The sequence below is a fragment of the Petaurus breviceps genome, unplaced genomic scaffold, assembly GCF_028583685.1.
Source record: "Petaurus breviceps papuanus isolate PSGF00001 unplaced genomic scaffold, PetGlider_PUasm1.0 90825, whole genome shotgun sequence".
Taxonomy (NCBI): domain Eukaryota; kingdom Metazoa; phylum Chordata; class Mammalia; order Diprotodontia; family Petauridae; genus Petaurus; species Petaurus breviceps.
This window is the reverse complement of record NW_027187353.1, coordinates 9,334,609-9,351,958: the sequence shown is the minus strand read 5'-3', so window position 1 is coordinate 9,351,958 and position 17,350 is coordinate 9,334,609. Positions and strand designations below refer to the sequence as shown.

The window sequence follows — 17,350 nt, the reverse complement described above, 5'->3', positions numbered from 1 at the left end:
AGTTCAAGCTTTCAAGTCCACAAGCATTTATTTAGCACTTACTATGGGCCAGAAACTTGGCAAAGCATTTCCTTCTGCTCTTTGCCCCTGTCCAAGGCTAGAAATTCATTTGTTGAGTGTCAGAGATTCATTTTTAGGTCTAGGTTGAACTAGAAAGTTATTGAGGTCATTTTTTCAAGATCTAAAATTCTAGGATTCTCTAACAAGGTCATTTTGCCACTATCATTTTAGATGCTCTCCAAACAAAACTCACTTATGGAGCAACTCCTCAGTGCAATGTGGTTCTAAGCTATAGGGGAGATACAACATTTACACAGATGGGTAAATAGAGATCATTCGAGAATAGTAACAGCACTTATAATCACAGGAATCAGGAAAGGCTTCTAACAGGAGAAGCACCAGAGTTGAGCTCAGAAAGAGGGTGAGGATTCAAAGAGGGACTATATTCTAGGTGGGAGGGATAGCTTCTACAGGGCAGAGAGGGGTAAGATGGAATGCTAGGGTATAGTTACGTTAGCAGGAACTGTGAATAAACAAAGAGGAATAAAGGACAAGAAGTCTGGAGAAGTAGGCAGGAGCTCCAGCTTTAAATGCCAAACATTTAGACACAGGGGTACTGTGGCCAAGAGTAATGGCTTACCCGTCCCCTGAATATGCAGGATAAATCACAGGAATTGGAGAAGGCTAAGGAGATTTTTTTTCTTTAAACAAAATTGCTGTGAGAATGAACTGGAAAGAGAAGGACTGTTTTTGAGGAATGACTAAATGCATTATGCTATACAAATGTGATATTATGTGCCAGGAAACAATTGAAGGAATGGTGTCAGAGAAACCTAGGAAGACCTGTATGAACTGATATAGAAAGAAATGAGCAGAACCAAGAAACCAATTTATACAATAATAGCATTATTAGAAAGACAAAAAGTTTAGAAAGACTTCAGAACTCTGATCAATGTAATGACAAACCACTATTCCAGAGTACTTGTGAATAAAATGGGTTACCCATATCCTGACAAAGAGGTGATAGGTTTAGAAGCAGAATGAGATGGATTTTTTAGAATGAGGGAAATTTGTTTTGCTTGACTATGTATATTTGTAACAAAGATTTTGACTCTTTCTAAAGAAAGCGGTGAGAGTGGTAAGAAGCAAAGAAATGGATTTTTATTGATTGAAAAATGGAATTTAATTTAAAAAATTAAAAAAATAAAATAAAAACCAATAAAAATAGAAAAAAAATTACTATAAAACTGTAAGGCGTTAACATAGAAGAACAAAGTACTGAAAATGAGACACCCATTCCCAAGCAGTGAAGCTGTAGGAATGCTCTTCTTTGTAAGAAGAAAGGTTTTTGGCATCAAACATGCTGCCATCATTGTTGTTTTCATGTCGATCTTCTCCAATGTAGGTTTAGGACTGCTAGTGATACAAGCACTGCCAAAACTGATATGGCAGGTTTCCCAGTCCAGGCTAGGAAGTGTTTCATTCTAAGAGGCACACAGCTGAAACTAGCTGGCAAGGTCAAGGCAGTAGGCTAGGGCATAAACCATTGCCTGTTCCGGAAATTAAATCACCTTTCCTGTGATAAAAATAGTGTTTGGATATATCTCTTCATGAGCGAAAGCAGGTCCTAACGTCATTCTGAGAAAAATTACTGAAAAAAAGATGATCAAAATGTTCTGTATCTTCCAAGAACGTCAACGCAAGGGCAGTGGTCTCCTAGCATGGAACCTGACAAAACCTACAGGTACCCTGCTAATGGGTGCTAATGTCTAGGTGCAAAGCAAGAGGCTTTTTGTTAGGGTATCCACAATTCTCTTTCAGAAACTAGCACTTATTCTAGGGAATATTTGAACTAGGAAATAATTGAATTAGAACAAAATTCTAGTTCAATGTCCTGGAAAAGTTTATGTGCCAAAAGGTAACCTGGAAGAACTGATCTCCATTCCATGGGTGAACCTGTAATGCACAGTAATTGATTTTCTTTAAAATTAGACTCCATAGTAACTATCTTCCCACTCAAATGAATTAGTGATCACATCAATGTGTTTTCCCTCAACTGATATAGACTGCTGCCCTCCTGTGCAATAGTTTTACTCTCATCAGTTGGCTACAGGGCCACATAATATCATCCTTCCCTTCTTCGTTCCACTTGACATCACAAAGATACCAAACATTGTCCATCAACTACCTCTTCACTTTTACCATGTGACCATCCCATTCTCTTTTGGGGTCATACATTTCTTTGATGATAGCCCTAACACAGGGCCCGGCACATTGCAAGTGGTTATTAAATGCTTGCTGTCATTCTTATTCTGGTTTCACTTTGTGGCTCCTTATATTTGTTATAAAACCTGTTCACAGCCATCATGTACTTCTCCACTGCCTGTTGGGTCATATTTCTTTTTAATTCCTTGGAGACTTTGGGGTTTCATGTTTTTTGGGGTTTTTGCTTTTTTTTTTTTTGCTTTTTTGGAGGGCAATTGGGGTTAAGTGACTTGCCCAAGGTCACATGGCTAGTTTTTGTGTTAAGTGTCTGAGGCTGGATTTGAACTCAGGTACTCCTGACTCCAGGGCCGGTCCTCTATTCACTGTGCCACCTAGCCACCCCCGGTATTCCATGTTTTACAACAACATGACACACTTATTTGGCTAGCTCCATATGATAAACCAACTTGACAGATGGCAAGCAGAACACTAAATTGCTAAAAAGACATTTACTTGTCATCATGCTCAAGATTAGATAAATCAGCAATCATTACAACTTGTTCAGTACACTGTGCAGAATTGATGATCATCATAAGAATACAAGAAGTGGATCCATGGTCCATATAGCTTAAGAATATTCCTCTCATGATAGTAGACAAGGGAAATGTTAGGGGAAAGACTTAGTTGTCCTCTGTTATCAGTGTCAGGGGTTAAGAACCTACAATGTGTATCAGGAACAGGGCTAAAGCTGAGACTGAGGCCCAGGCATTATTTGAGTTTCTTCCAGAGGGATAAATCATGACTGATGATAGATAGATGCTATGTGCTGGTTTTTAACAGAGAGAACCAGGGCTTCCCTGAGCTAAACCCGGCTGGATTAATGCATCACCATCCTGAAAGATGGTCTTAGAAAGAGTATTTAGTTCTGTTAGGACAGAATCATTGTCTGTCAGTTCAAGAGTCTTGAGCCTCATTTTCTATTTTGGGAGACTGTGCTATGTTCTTGTAGTTATGGCCTCAGGAATTCTGCTGGGACTCAAAACAGATGGACATAGGGCCCCCAAAGTCCCTGAGACTAATCAATATCTAATTTTTCTAAGTCTCAAGCAATAGGACATTGCCTAGGTAGCTGAAAATCACAGTCCCTACTCTTGACTGCTCAAGAGTTAAGCTCCCCCTGATGAGGGACAGGCTCTGGAAACCCCCTTGAACCCTCTTGACTGAATCTTCCCATTTGATGAGGCATATTTGCCTGAGGCCATAAGCCTTTCATTGTGGTTCTGCCCAAACCTCTGTTACTAGCCAAGCTAGTACTTCATCACTCCCATAATAAGGTGATATAAAAGAGACGACTTTAAGTGAACCCCAAAGCCATTGGCTTTCTAAACTATTGCTTTTTCCCAAAAACTACATACCATTTAACTGAATCTTCTAATAACAGTTAGTATTTATATAGCAGTGCAGTATATTAGAGTGCTGGATCTAGAGTCAGGAAGACAGCTTCCTGAGTTCAAATCTGGCCACAGACACTAGCTGTGTGAACCTAGGGAAGTCACTTAACTCTGTCTCATTTTCCTCATTTGTAAAATGAACTAGAGAAGGAAATAGCAAACCACTCCAGTATCTTTGCCAAGAAAACCCCAAAAGGGACTGTGAAAAATCAGTTATGTCTGAAAAATGACTAAACAACAAAATTTATAAAAGTGCCTTAAGGTTTGCAAAGTGCTTTACAAATTTCATCTCATTTGAGTCTCATAACAACCCTGTGAGGTAGACACTATGATTATCTCCATTTTACACTTGAGGAAACTGGCAAACAGAGGTTAAATGACTTTCCCAGGGTCACACTGCTAGGAAGTATCTGAGGCAGAATTTGATCTCAGGTCTTCCCGATTCCAGGTTCAACACTCCACTGCACCCCCTAGCTGCCAGATGTAAGCTCCTCAATTAAACCCTTTGGTTCCTTAAAATAGATGGGACAGCTATTTAAGCTGGAAACATCTTCATCGAGCTTTTTTTGTGACAAAATTTGAAATAGCTTTTACCTATGTCCTTATCTCCAGTCACCTCATTCTATTTATAGTCACAGTTGCTTCCCTTTTATAGTTCTGTTGACCAAATGATTCAATCTGCTGAGGTCAACTCAACATGTCTCAAGCTAATCTATTTAATTTACAGAATGGAGAATGATGACTAGAATATGGCATTCAAACAAATAATCACCTTGGTTCCTACAGCAACCTCATATAAAATAATCATTTCAATTATAAATCAATTTAGTGTTCATCACAGATATGGGAGAGGAGAGTAATAAAATACTCAGGGCTTGGAACTCCAAGTACCTGAAACTTGAAGAAATCCACATTAAGGAACATAAGGACCTGTTCCAGTGACTTAAAGGAAGCCCCTGTTTGGGATCCTGCTTGCAAGCAAGAGCAAACATTGTATGAAATGCAAATGGAATTACCTCCTAGGAGAGAAGGCTCATGGCTTTAATGGACACTTCTATCTGTGGGAGATTAAGTGAAGAGCTATGAAGAATTATCAGACAGAATGAAAGAAGTGAAGCAAAAAAAAAAGAAAGAAAAGAAAAAGGAAGAAAGAGAAACTAAGAAGAAAAAATTGTTTGGAGAAGGCAACGGGGAATTAAAACCGATATCAATAGGTTGGTGGGTAGAAGAACATAACACCTAGAAGAAAGAGTGTAGCATCCTCTGAAAACACTGGAGCTCAGTTCAAAGCATGCATCTCACAACACAGTGGCCCCTGATGTTGGGACAAAGAAATATTGCCCAATGTCCCATGGATTCACAGAAAGGGATCCACAGGTACCGTCTGGAAGGAAAGCTGGTGCTAGACCCCAGAAGAGGATAGATACATCATGGAGTTGACCATGGCTATCACTGCTGAGGGACGTGGCTCTCTCCAAATATAACTAAGATAGATGTGTGCTGTTTTCTTGACATGTATTCGTAGAGTATAAACGTGCGCATAAAGGGATTTATGTCTGTTGATCACTATTAACTTCTATCTCTATGTGTAGGGACAAATAAACCTATAAAAGAATACCTAGAAATTAGTTCTGGGAAGTATTAAGTCCTCAACAGAAAAGTAAAAAAAAACTTGGGAGGGTGGGGACGAAAGTGACCTTCTCACACTTTCCAATGAGAGACTGGGATTTTAAAAAGAAATAATGATATAACAAGTGAACAGCTGGCTAAGACAATGTAGAAGGAGATGTGGCTTCCAATGTCCCTTGAAACTCGAAATCTCTACATTACAGCCATAACCCTTCAAGCAGAGGTGGTAGCTTATATTAATATAGCTCTTTAATTAGTTTAAAGTACCTTATTTATATACATTATACCTCACTTGAGCTTCATGAGAATGCTGAATGGGCACTAGAGGCATTAGCACCCTCATTCTACAGATAATGAAATTGAGGCTCAGAGGTTATATAATGTGCTCGTGCTCGTGTTTAGGCAGGCAGTAAGTGTCAGGGGCCAGATTTGAGCCCTTGTATCTTTTTAAGCCCAACGCTCCCTCTTCTATGCCAAAATGCCTCTATGCTGCTTAGGTGGCAGCTCCATCTGGAATCAGAAAGATCTGAGTTCAAATTTAGCCTGCCACTTATTAGCTGTGGGATCCTGGGTAAATCACCTCTCCTCTGCTTACCTCAGTTTCTTCATCTATAAAATGGGGATAATCGCACCTACCTCCTAGGGTTGTTGTGAGACTCAAATAGTATAATGCTTATAAAGTCTTTTTTAATCCTTAAATGCTAACCATTAGTTTTTCTTATTAGCTCTTTGTAGGTACTAAAATTAACAAGGGCTGAGAAGAAACTGTCTGTCTGATCAAGAATGACGCACAGAAAATGGTGGTGAAAGGGAAATGAACTCCTGAAAAAGACATTACAAAGAGTGACAGGGATGACCCCAAAAGAATAACCCTGGGGGAAGTAGACAGTAACTCATGGGAAAAACTAAAAGGGAAGAGAGGATCACAGACGTCTATATGCCAACATGCAGAGAATATGTAATCAACAAAATGAATGTCACATTTTAATACGCAAGCTGTTAAATATCACCACACAGGGAGCATGAGACTTGGTCAGATAGTGCTTATTAAAGAATACAGAAATGAGAGTGTATTCATTATTCAAAAGAAGTGGTGGGAGCTGGGCTGGGGAGGTGATGGCAAATTAACTCTGGGCGCTGAGAACATATTAGCCTATAAAGAAATCCACAGACATAAGAAGGGAAAGACAGTGAGGAGTATCCAAATGAGGAAGCGATCTTGTCAGGTGAAAATATACAACTTAACCACTGTAGGAAGTGGAGGAATGTCTGATTCAGATCACAGAACTGTACCAAGATAAAGAACCTTAACGACTGTGACATCTACTGGATATGTCTTTCCTTTAAAAGGAGAACATGTGAAAAAGTCCTGCCTAGATGACAATTTTGTCTTTCAGAACACTGATGAGAATTACTCGGCTGAAATAAAAAGTGCTGGAAACCTATAAGAATGTGATAATATTATTCCAGAATAAATCCACTGTGACCAAAGAGACTCAATGAATATAGCTTAGATTTTAATAAATGGAGCTTCAAGAGAATCCAGAAGTAAGACAGGTATGAGATTATAATGGGGCGGGAGGGGGGTGGGAGGAGGATCTCAAGAGTTATCAGGACTGAGTTGAGAATTTATCTAAAGAGGAAGAAAAGGTAATGTCTTAAAAGAATCCCACATGCCTCCAGAAACACCTGGCCGTGAAACCTTGAGCAAGTTACTTAACCTCAATTGCTTAGGGGCAGCCAGGTGGCTCAGTGAGTAAGAGCACTGGCTCCAGTGTCGGGATGACCTGGGGGATCAAATCTGGGCTCAGATACTTAGCACCACACCCAGAAATAACTGGCAGTGTAACCTTGAGCAAAAGTTACTTAACCCCAATTGCTTAAAAAAAAAAAAGAGTCCCACGTGCCTACATAAGAAGCTCCCTGAATTGAAGAGAACAGGAAACTAAGATGGGAGTAGGGACAAGTTAGAAGGAACAAGAAAGGTTTCAGAAAAGCTAACCATAAGGATGACTTAAAGCTTATGAAAAACTTAAGGACAAAGTGTTGGGATTAGAAGGAAGACCTCTAGGGTGCACAAAATTAGGAAAGTATACAGGATTTAATCCTCAGTTGTTTTGGGGTAGGTGGGGTGGGACAGGGTCTTCAAAGTGAAGCATAAGAATAAAGAATTGATAAGCAGGAACTATTTTCTGATTGTTTGGGAGGGGGCAGGAAAAAGCTTAATCTTTTTTTTTTTTAAGCAATCGGGGTTAAGTAACTTGTTCAAGGTTACACTGCCAGTTATTTCTGGGTGTGGTGCTAAGTATCTGAGCCCGGATTTGATCTAGGTCATCCCAACACTGGAGCCAGTGCTCTTACTGGCTGAGCCACCTGGCCGCCCCGTAAAAGCTTAATCTTAAAGCTAAAATAGATAAACAGTAAGGCCTAAATTAGCTCGAAATGACATCAATTAAAAAGGAATTTGACCCTTTGAGAAAACTGAGTCTAAATGGAGTTAACCAAAAGAAAGCAGATGCGGAAAGGAAGGATGAGAGGTCACCCCTGGTAACCTGGAACACACATGGAACACACATTCAACCTGTCCCTTGGTGGGTTACTCATCTTGTACAAAATGCTTACATTATTAATTGTTCACTTTGGTTACCATTGTCCTGAGGGAAGACCATGGCAATGAGAGAGCACAGAGGAGCGGTGCCAATAACAAAATAAAAAAAAAGGAGTAAAAAACAAAAACTAGACTTTGGCAGTGTATAACCAAGAGAAGAGGAAACAACCAGCTCCTAAATGTTCCTTTTAGCTTGTGCGCGGTTGACAAGGCCTGACTTCATTAGTTTAGGAAATACCTTCTACCAAGTAGGTTAAGACTTATTCAGCAATTCATAGCCTTAAGAAAAAGGTGAAACTCTGAGACCTTAAGTGATTTGCCCAGAATCACACAGCCAGGACGTGTCAAAGGCAAGGCCTGAAGCTAATTCTATCTGATTCAGAAGCAAGCTCCCTTTCCATGGCACCCCACTGCTTCTGGGATTGTACAGAGCAGTTACTGAATTTTGCTGAACTGAACCCTTTTGCTCCATAGGTTTGGGGTGAGGTCTCCTCATCAATGAAATGATGGTTGGGGTTGGACTAGATCGGCTCTAAGTTCTCTTTCACCTCTAACATGCTATGCTAAGGAAATGATCTTCAGACTGAAAATGGCAGCCCAAGATATATATAATGACACTGGTAGAAAGAGAACACCAAAGGCACCAGGAATAACCTCCCATCCCCTAATCCTTATTAATGATATCCCAGGGCACTTCAAGGACTTTCTGCTGTGAAAGCTAAACTTCTTTTCTTGATTACTAAGGAATCTTGAAGAACAGGAAAAGCACTCTAAGATTTGAGACAGGCTTTATTTTTAAAAAGAGATTTGTCCGACAATGTCTCATCCCCTTCATTACAAATTCTAGGATAAATGATCAAATTAATAGTTTGTAAGTTGTTAGAAAGTGGTCATCATAGGACCTAGAGTTGTAAAGGGCTTTGGATATCATCCAAGTCTAACTCACTCATTATACAGGTAAGGAAACTGAAGTTATAAAGAGGTTAAATAACCTGCCCAAGGCCACACAAATAACGAAGAGAAAAGCCCAGATGCTCCAAATTACTTCACTAATATAATCCTTTAACATTACACTACCTCTCCCTCATTAGAAGCCAATGTGAGATCATTATAAGTAAACTGATAAACTACATTTCTTCTTTTGGCAAAGTTAATAGACTAACAGATCTGAGAAATATTGAGGTAAATCTGGATTCAAGAACGACATCTGACAAAGTCACAGTATTTTTGTCAACAAAAAGAGATGGTGTGGGCTGGACAACAGTGCAGTCAGGCGGATTTTCATCAGGTTGAATGACAAAGTACAATGAATTTTGCTAATGGATTTCAGATCTGATCCTTAGGGGCCAGTTAGTCCAGCCTGTCTCTAAACAAGAGTCCCTGTTCTCAATATCCTCAACAAGTGACCACCCACCTTGAGAATGAGAATTTGTCATCTTTGATAGAGGTATCTTAAAGCACTATGGTATGACCATGTCATAGGCCAACTCCATTTCACACTTCAGTCAGTGACTTAGATGGAATCATAAAAGGCTTACTTGATAACTTTGCAGATTTATTAAAACTGAGAGGGTCTAACAGCTGACACCATGGATGATGAAATCAGATTTCAAAAGATCACAATAGAAAGATGAAAAAAAACATAGGAATAATTGGGCAAGTGAGCTAGAAATATCAACTGGACAAGCATAAAAGGAAAGATATAGTTTGATTAGTCATATGTAAAAGAGCTGGGATATTCAGTACAGCACCCAACTTATATAAGTGTGACTTGGCCAAAATAACCAAGTCACATCAACAGAAGCAAGATAGCAGTGACAAAGGGGATGCTAAGCCCACTGTGCTCTGTCACGGCCACAGGTTTGTGATCGGTTCTGGACACCATATTTTATGAGAAGAAACTGAAGCAGGTCTACAGGAAGGGCAGGGAAGGTCTTTAGTATACTGGGAGCAAGGGGTAGGTGGTGAGGGGAGGAAAGTCTGTAGAGGATCCATGGGACAACATGAACAAAAATGCACAGTTGTGTCTACATACATTAATGGAAGGAATACCCATACCAATGAATTCATGAGCTTACGAAAACATCACAGTATGTGCCAGGTAAAAGAGGGATTGGATCTATTTTTAACAGCTATAAAGGGGAGACTTAGAACCAAAGTAACAAATTTTCAGGGAGGTTGATTTTGGTTCAAAATGAGGAAGAATTTTCTAACACTATGGTACATTACAAGGTACTGAATTGCCTATATGAGAGGAACTTCAGGAGTAGGGCCTAATTAAACACTTGTTGGGGTTGCTATAGAAAGGGCTCATATGCCCATCAGGGAATTAGACTGAACATCCTTTCCAATTCTAAGATTCTACACACAGTGCAAAAAACCATAGTCCTTTTAAAAAATAAGTGACCCTCATATCTATGAGTACAAGTTATACCGTGACCTGACCATCTTTTCTTGGGTTCAGATGCTGACTCATAATGTAAATGGACCAAATGCACTACAAGAAGTGCTGGTCCTGAGCGATCACCTTATGGTTATAGAAATGCCCATTGATGGAGAATCTATGCCTCTTTATCTTCTGAGCTTCTCCCAGAGCGCGGCATTTCGATCTTCTCTGAATCATACAACTTGCATCACTCTTTGTCCGCATGAGTTGTGGTGTCTCCTCCTCACCATTTACAGAATCTGCTGGTAGTGGGGGTGAACAAAAATATGAAGGTATTGATGGGACAATGGATGACAATGCAATTAATAGGATGATAATATAATTGAACTAATGAACAGAATAGCATTAAGAATTTGGAATCATTAAATACATGCCTGATTTTTATTAATAAATATGTGATATCAGTATTATTTAATATTAAATACTAATTTAGTAAAATTAATTATTATTGAATATTTCCTATTAATAAATAATTAATAAAATTTTTGTGCGAGAGGCCAGGGCACTAGTTCTGTGACTCCTATATTCAACTAGGTAGATCAAAACATAGAGGTTAAGAGAAGTAGTAATTTATACACTCTCACAGTGATCCATTTCAAAGCCCCCTATCCAGTGGAGACCGCTAGATTTCCACTTAGTAAGAAAATTCTTGATATTTACTGAGTGACCTTTAGTGGGTGCTGGACAAGGGGAAAATTTAATAGACAACACTGTTTGGCGAGATCCTGTGGTCAAAGAAGAGAAAATGAGACTCCAAGTGGCTTGAATAGCCTAGGGCAAGCAGCATCTAGCCTGGGGACTTAGTTCAGCCATATAAATTCCTCTATTTGGCATTTAAAGGCCTTCATAATCTGGCTCCAACCTCCCTTTCCAGACTTATGGATCCTGAATGGACCCATTTATATACATGTTGTCTCCTCCATTAAAGGAGGGCAAGGGCTCTCATCTCCATCTTTTAGAATCCTTAATTTCCTTCAAAGTTTAGCTCAAGGATAACCTCCCACATGAAGCCTTTCCTGAATCCAATTGCTAGTGTTTCCTCCCCCACAACCTCATGTCTAGTTTGTGTGTCTACATATACACTTATATACTGTTTCCAAGGATAGAATGTAAGCCCCTTGAGGGCAGGGACTGTTGTTTTCATTTTGTTCCCAATGAGTACTTAAAAAAAATGCTTATTGGGGGCAGCTAGGTGGCACAGTGAATACAGCACCGGCCCTGGAGTCAGGAGGACCTGAGTTCAAATGTGGCCTCAGACACTTAACACAAAAATTAGCCATGTGACCTTGGGCAAGTCACTTAACCCCAACTGCCCTCCCAAAAAAAAAGCAAAAAAAATGCTTATTGACTGAAGTGAAATCAAGCTTCTCTCAGTAACCTATAGGGCAATTTTGCACAGCAAATCTCTCTGTCCTTTCCTGGACTAGATTGTACACACGGAAGGAGCCCCACTTACTTGAGTCAGTGGCAGAGCCTTCTGAATTCACCACAGCCTGAGGGCTTGACTCTTCGATGGTCTCTCTGGTACCCTGGTGAAGTCCCTTTCTGCAAAGATAGTGACCATGTGGATGCTTTTTGTTGTTAGAAATGGGCCTTTCTTTATATCACCAGCTTCTTCTACAATACCTGGCATATAACATGTGCTTGATCAATGACAATTGTTACTGTTATCTTGTGACGAAGGTCTTGTATTATTATTCTCATTTTATAGATGGAAAACTTAGGCTTAAAGAGAGGAAGAGACTTTAGGCCAAGTCTCAAGAAGGGGCAGAATGGTAGAATAGAAGTGCACCACTGGATTTGAAGTTGAGGACCTAGATTTGAATCCTGTCCATGTTCTGGTACACATAGCCTCTGGACAAGTAACTTAAGGAGACTGAGCACCAATGTGGACGTGACAATGAGCTGTCTGAGGGCAGGGGGCTAGTGAAGTCTCCAGTGCCTAACAGAATGCTAGGTACATAGGAAGGTCTTAATACATATTTGGTGAATTGATATGAGTAGGGGTCTTCCTGTGACCTCAGTCAAACCATGCCTTGAGTGCTCCCAATATTCTCTCTGTTAATCTCCTTAGATATTTCTGGGTTCTTTCCCCCTACATACTCTGACCTCCATAAAGGAGTCTGGAAGAATGTCTGTTAGGATGTCATGTGGAGTATCTGGGGGGCCCTCAGGTGTGCTCCCTCTCCCTTGAACCACTCACTGGTTTATATTAAGTGGGTCTTTCTTCCATGGGGCCGCAGAGAGGTGAATTCTCTCATTATCGTCCTGCATCTGGAGCCGGATGGGTCGCCTCAGGCCCCAGGATATGTTGAGTAGCCCTTCAATGATGAGCTCGCCTTCTTCCTGAAGTGGAAGGTGGGGAAACAAAACATGGAGACATTCAAGGCCAGCCTTACTCAGCCTAAAGATTGGTCTCAGGGCCTACCCATCTCCATGCGCTACATGACATTTGGTACATGAGAGGACCTAGCAAAAGGAAACGTGAGCCGTGCACTTTCACATCTCATCCTACCCAGACTTGGCCAGAAAAAATCAGTACTAGGGAACAAATTTGATGAGTCAGAATTAATTCAGGAACACAGCTGAGGTACAGTCAGTCACGTACGGCCCAGGCCTTGAGGAAACAGAAGTCTCAAGGTAGACGTGTTCCTACACACATGCCCAGAAACTTCCCCTTCCGAACTTGAGTTTTCTGATGAGTTACTATTAATGGATTTTAAGCTGACTTCTATTTCCTATGCAGGGTCTACAAATGAATTACCCTCTCCTCCATCAGTCAGTCTAAGAACAAGGCCCCACATGAAAGGGTGTCAGGATGAAACCCTAGAGAGTGGGTGTAACCATTAGTACGTGTGGCTGAATGAATCTCTAACCTACAATCCAAAGGCAAGTTACCCAGAGCATTCCTGGATTACTGAATATTTAAGTCTACCTTATTGTCAGATTCTATGATGAGAATTTCTCTTATAAAGATTTGTTTTTTAAATTAATTTCCCCTCCTCAGAAAATCCACCTCATTCACCTTTTCCTTCCCACTCTTCCTACTTCCATTTTGAGAAAGCAAGAAAAACAAAAGCCTTGTTAGAAATACAGATAGTCAAGCAAATCAAATTCTCTCAGTCATCTCGCGCTCTCTCTCTCTCTCACACACACACACATACACACACACGTGTGTGTGTGTGTGTCTCAATCTGCACTTTTGAATCTATCACTTCTCTATCAGGAGGTAGGTAGAATATTTCATGTGATGAAATTTCCAAAGGCAAATTATTTTCCAGTTTTAAAGGTGAAGCAGATTTTTAAAAATGATTTTATTCCTTTCACTCAGTCATCCACTACTTTCCTCTTCTCCCTGGACACACACTACCCCCTAAATGGGAAAAAATGTCTCCTAGCTATAATGAGTCTTTTTTTTTAAACTGGATTCTTCTTCATTGACTAATGAGATCTCTTAGAAATCTCCCTTATTAGGGCAATTGACTTTTCTTATCATTTGGTGTGAGTCAGGCTGGCTGGCCCCGGGCTGACTTTATTTCAACTTTCCAAAAAGGGCCAAATTTGGGGGTTATTGCATGAACAATTACCTTCTAAAGTTCCTATAACATTGGTTATTCTGTTCAGTTTTTCTCTCCCTTCCTCCATATACATTTTGTCCTATTTACTAGTTTCTGGGAATTTTCTCAACATAGGAAATGATCAAATGTCAATTAAGAAACTACTGAATGTGGATACTGTACTATTGTTTCGAGAAAAGGAGATGTGGTAGAAAGAACGCTAGATTTGGAAGCAGAAGACTAGGGGTGGATGTTCATGCTGCTTACTAGCTATGGACCAAGAGCCAAGTACTGCATATCATTTTTCAGGGCTTCCATTACCTCAATTGTAAAAAAGTGGAAACTGAATTAAATCAAGGGCTCTTAGCCCTTTTTGGCACTCTGATGAAGGCTGTGACCCCCCCTTCCCCGAATCATGTTGGTATCTACATTCATAATTGAAGGAAATGCTAAATTTCAGTTAAAGGTTATCAAAGACAAATATGTAAAATTTCCCGCCCTCCAAGTTCTATCCATGAGTAGGAGGTATTGCTTGAGCAGAGTTTTGTAGGAAAAAAGGATTCTTAGAGGTCGACACAAATGGGGGTGTATTATAAAAATGGAGGACAGTTGGTACAAAGCATTTTAGGTCCTGCAGGTGTGATTGTTGAGCCATTGGCAGTGATATTCAAAAGATTTAGAATGGAATTGGTGCTACAGGACAGGAGATGGATAAATTTTATCCCCATTTCCAAAAATATGGAAGAGTCAGCAAATGTAATGAGGAAGTTTGACATTTATTCTTGGCAAAATTCTAGAACATATTAATGTTAATTAAAATATTAGGAAAATAAGCAGTGATGAATCAATCCCAGAATAGTTTCATCAAGAACAGGTCACATTAGTCTAAACCTATTTCCTTTTTTGAGAGAGCTTTTAAACTGGTAGATGAAAGAAATACTGTAAATATAGTTTACCTAGGTTTCATAAAAATATTTGACAAAAAGTTTCTCATGCTATTCCTGTGGAGTGATATGATCTGCACAAGAGTACAATTAGAAAGGTTCAGAAATGGTTGAATGGACAGACCCAAAGGGTGATCATTAACGATTCCATGTAGACTTGGAAGACTTCCAATTGAGCTCTTCTCTGCTTGGCCCTATGCATTTTAACATTTTCATCTATGACTTGGATACAGATATAGATGGTATGTTTGACAAATTTGCAGATGAAAAGGAGCTGGGAACAAGAGTGCACTGGAAGCCCAGTCAATGAGTCAACCATGTAATATGGCAACCGTAAAACATAACGTAATCTTAGGCTAAGTTAAAAGAGGAACAACATGGACTAGGGAAATGATAGCACAGGTGTATTTTCTTCTTGTTAGTCCATACATGGGGTATTTTGTCATATTTTCAGAAGGACATTGATGACCTAGAGAGATATACTAGGATAGTGGAGTATATCTTTCTGTACAGGAAGTGAATGAAAAATCTAGGAATGTTTTGCCTAGAGAATAAAAGATTTTAGTGGGGGAGAAAAAAAGGAAAATCCATCCATCCATTCATGCAATGGGCTATCTTGGGAATAAGTTGATTTCTTCTTACTAGAGCTTTTCAAGTAAAAGTCTGAATAACCAATTGTTGGTGGTGGTGCAAAGGAGTGTTGTTTTTATTTTTATTTTTATTCATTCATTTATTTTTGGAGGGGGGAAGGCAAGCAATTGGGGTCAAGTGACTTTCCCAAGGTCACACAGCTAGTAAGTATGTCACGTGTCTGAGGCCACATTTAAACTCAAGGGTTGGTGCTCTTTTCATTAGGAGTGTTGTTTTTACTTATTGTTTGGAATAAACTACTTGAAGGCCCTTCAACAATCAGCTATCAGAGTCCAACTATCAAAAGCATGGCCTCAATACCTTCTTTGACCCAGCAGAATGTAAGTTTAATGAGAGCAAGGGACTCTCTCACTTAGGGATGTGTAGTCCCAGTGCCTAGCTCATAATAGATGCTTAATAAATGATTATTGATTGATCTTTTTTTTTTTTTAAGCAATAGGGGTTAAGTAACTTGCTCAAGGTTACACAGCCAGTTGTTTCTGGGTGGTGCTAAGTATCAGAGCCTGGATTCGATCCCAGGTCATCCGGAAGCTGGGGCCGGTGCTCTTATTCACTGAGCCACCGGGCTGCCCCTAAGCAATTAGGGTTAAGTAACTTGCTCAAGGTTACTAAGTGTCTGAGCCCGGATTCGATTCCAGGTCATCCCGACTCTGGGACCGGTGCTCTTACTCGCTGTGCTGCCTGGCCGCCCCTAAATGGTTTTCAACATTAAGGTTTTTTTTTCCTTTTTGGAAGGCAATTGGGGTTAAGTGACTTGCCCAAGGTCACATGGCTAGTTTTTGTGTTAAGTGTCTGAGGCCGGATTTGAACTCAGGTCCTCCTGACTCCAGGGCCAGCACTCTACTCACTGAGCCACCTAGCCGCCCTGATTGATCTTAATAACTAGAAACAAACAAGCAAATAAAACCATGATTGAGTCAAATGGGAAATAGTACATCTTTTCTGGACAACTTGACATTTGGCCTAATTAACAAGCTTCCATGTTATGATCCATCCAGTTCTCTAGCCCTTGAATCAGAGAGATGAGGTTAGCATAAACTTGTAGAAAGATGCCTATGTGAATTGATAGATGAGGGAAAACAGTAACTTTTCATATGCTCACTTTCATAAGTTGCTGATGGGACCGTGCTCACTCCTGGATCTCGTTCCAGGTTTTTAATAGCCTCCTCATCTTCAGGAGGCCTGTTAGAAAGTGACTAGGCAGGACCCAAGTGTAACCTGTTAGGTAAAGTCTAACTATTCTGATTCTGAAACATGAATCCCTTCTATACAGCATTTCTGACAAACAGCCATGGTTTTCATCCTTGAAAACCTCTAAAGACAGAAAGTTCACTACCTTACAAGGCAGAAAACTCCACCCAAAAAAATAGCTTGAATTGCTAGAAACACATCCTCCTATCATACCTAGATCTGCCTCACTGCTACTTCTAGTTATTGGTCTTAGTTCCATCCTCTAGGACAGGACTGGGGAACCTTTGACCATGAGGCCACATTTGCTAGGTCCTCGGGTGTGGCTTTTTGATTGAGTCCAAGTTTTAAAGAACAAATCATTTTCTTGAGTGGATTTGTTTTGTGAAGCTTAGATTCAGTCAAAGGGCTGCACTTAAGGACTTAGAGGGCCACATGTGGCCTGGAGGCCACAGTTTCTCCACCCCTGCTCTAAGACAAAATCTAGAATGTAATCATCTGCCTCTTTATTCATCTTCTTCTCTGCCACTCCCCCCGCCCCTCCCCCCCCACTAAGCTTACTCTTCTTCAGGCTAAGACAACTCTACTTTCAACCAGACCTCATATGCCATGATTCCCCACTATCCCATCTTTGTAGAAAGATATGCTATGTGAATTGATAGATGACTCAA

The 17,350-nt window shown here is 40.1% G+C and overlaps 1 protein-coding gene across 7 annotated transcripts in view; it reads right to left on the bottom strand.

Annotated features, from left to right (window-relative positions):
- RASSF4 (Ras association domain family member 4) overlaps nucleotides 1–17,350 on the bottom strand; it is a 78,777-nt gene that overhangs the window by 14,908 nt on the left and 46,519 nt on the right. For 6 of the 7 annotated variants that reach the window (XM_069071253.1, XM_069071255.1, XM_069071257.1 and 3 more), the window contains 3 exons: nucleotides 12,543–12,685; nucleotides 11,796–11,884; nucleotides 10,421–10,581 (listed from right to left, as the gene is read on the bottom strand). In XM_069071253.1, the coding sequence (XP_068927354.1) occupies nucleotides 10,421–10,581; nucleotides 11,796–11,884; nucleotides 12,543–12,685 (393 nt within the window). The remainder of the gene's footprint in view (nucleotides 1–10,420; nucleotides 10,582–11,795; nucleotides 11,885–12,542; nucleotides 12,686–17,350) is intronic. The other variant, XM_069071254.1, reaches the window with a different exon arrangement.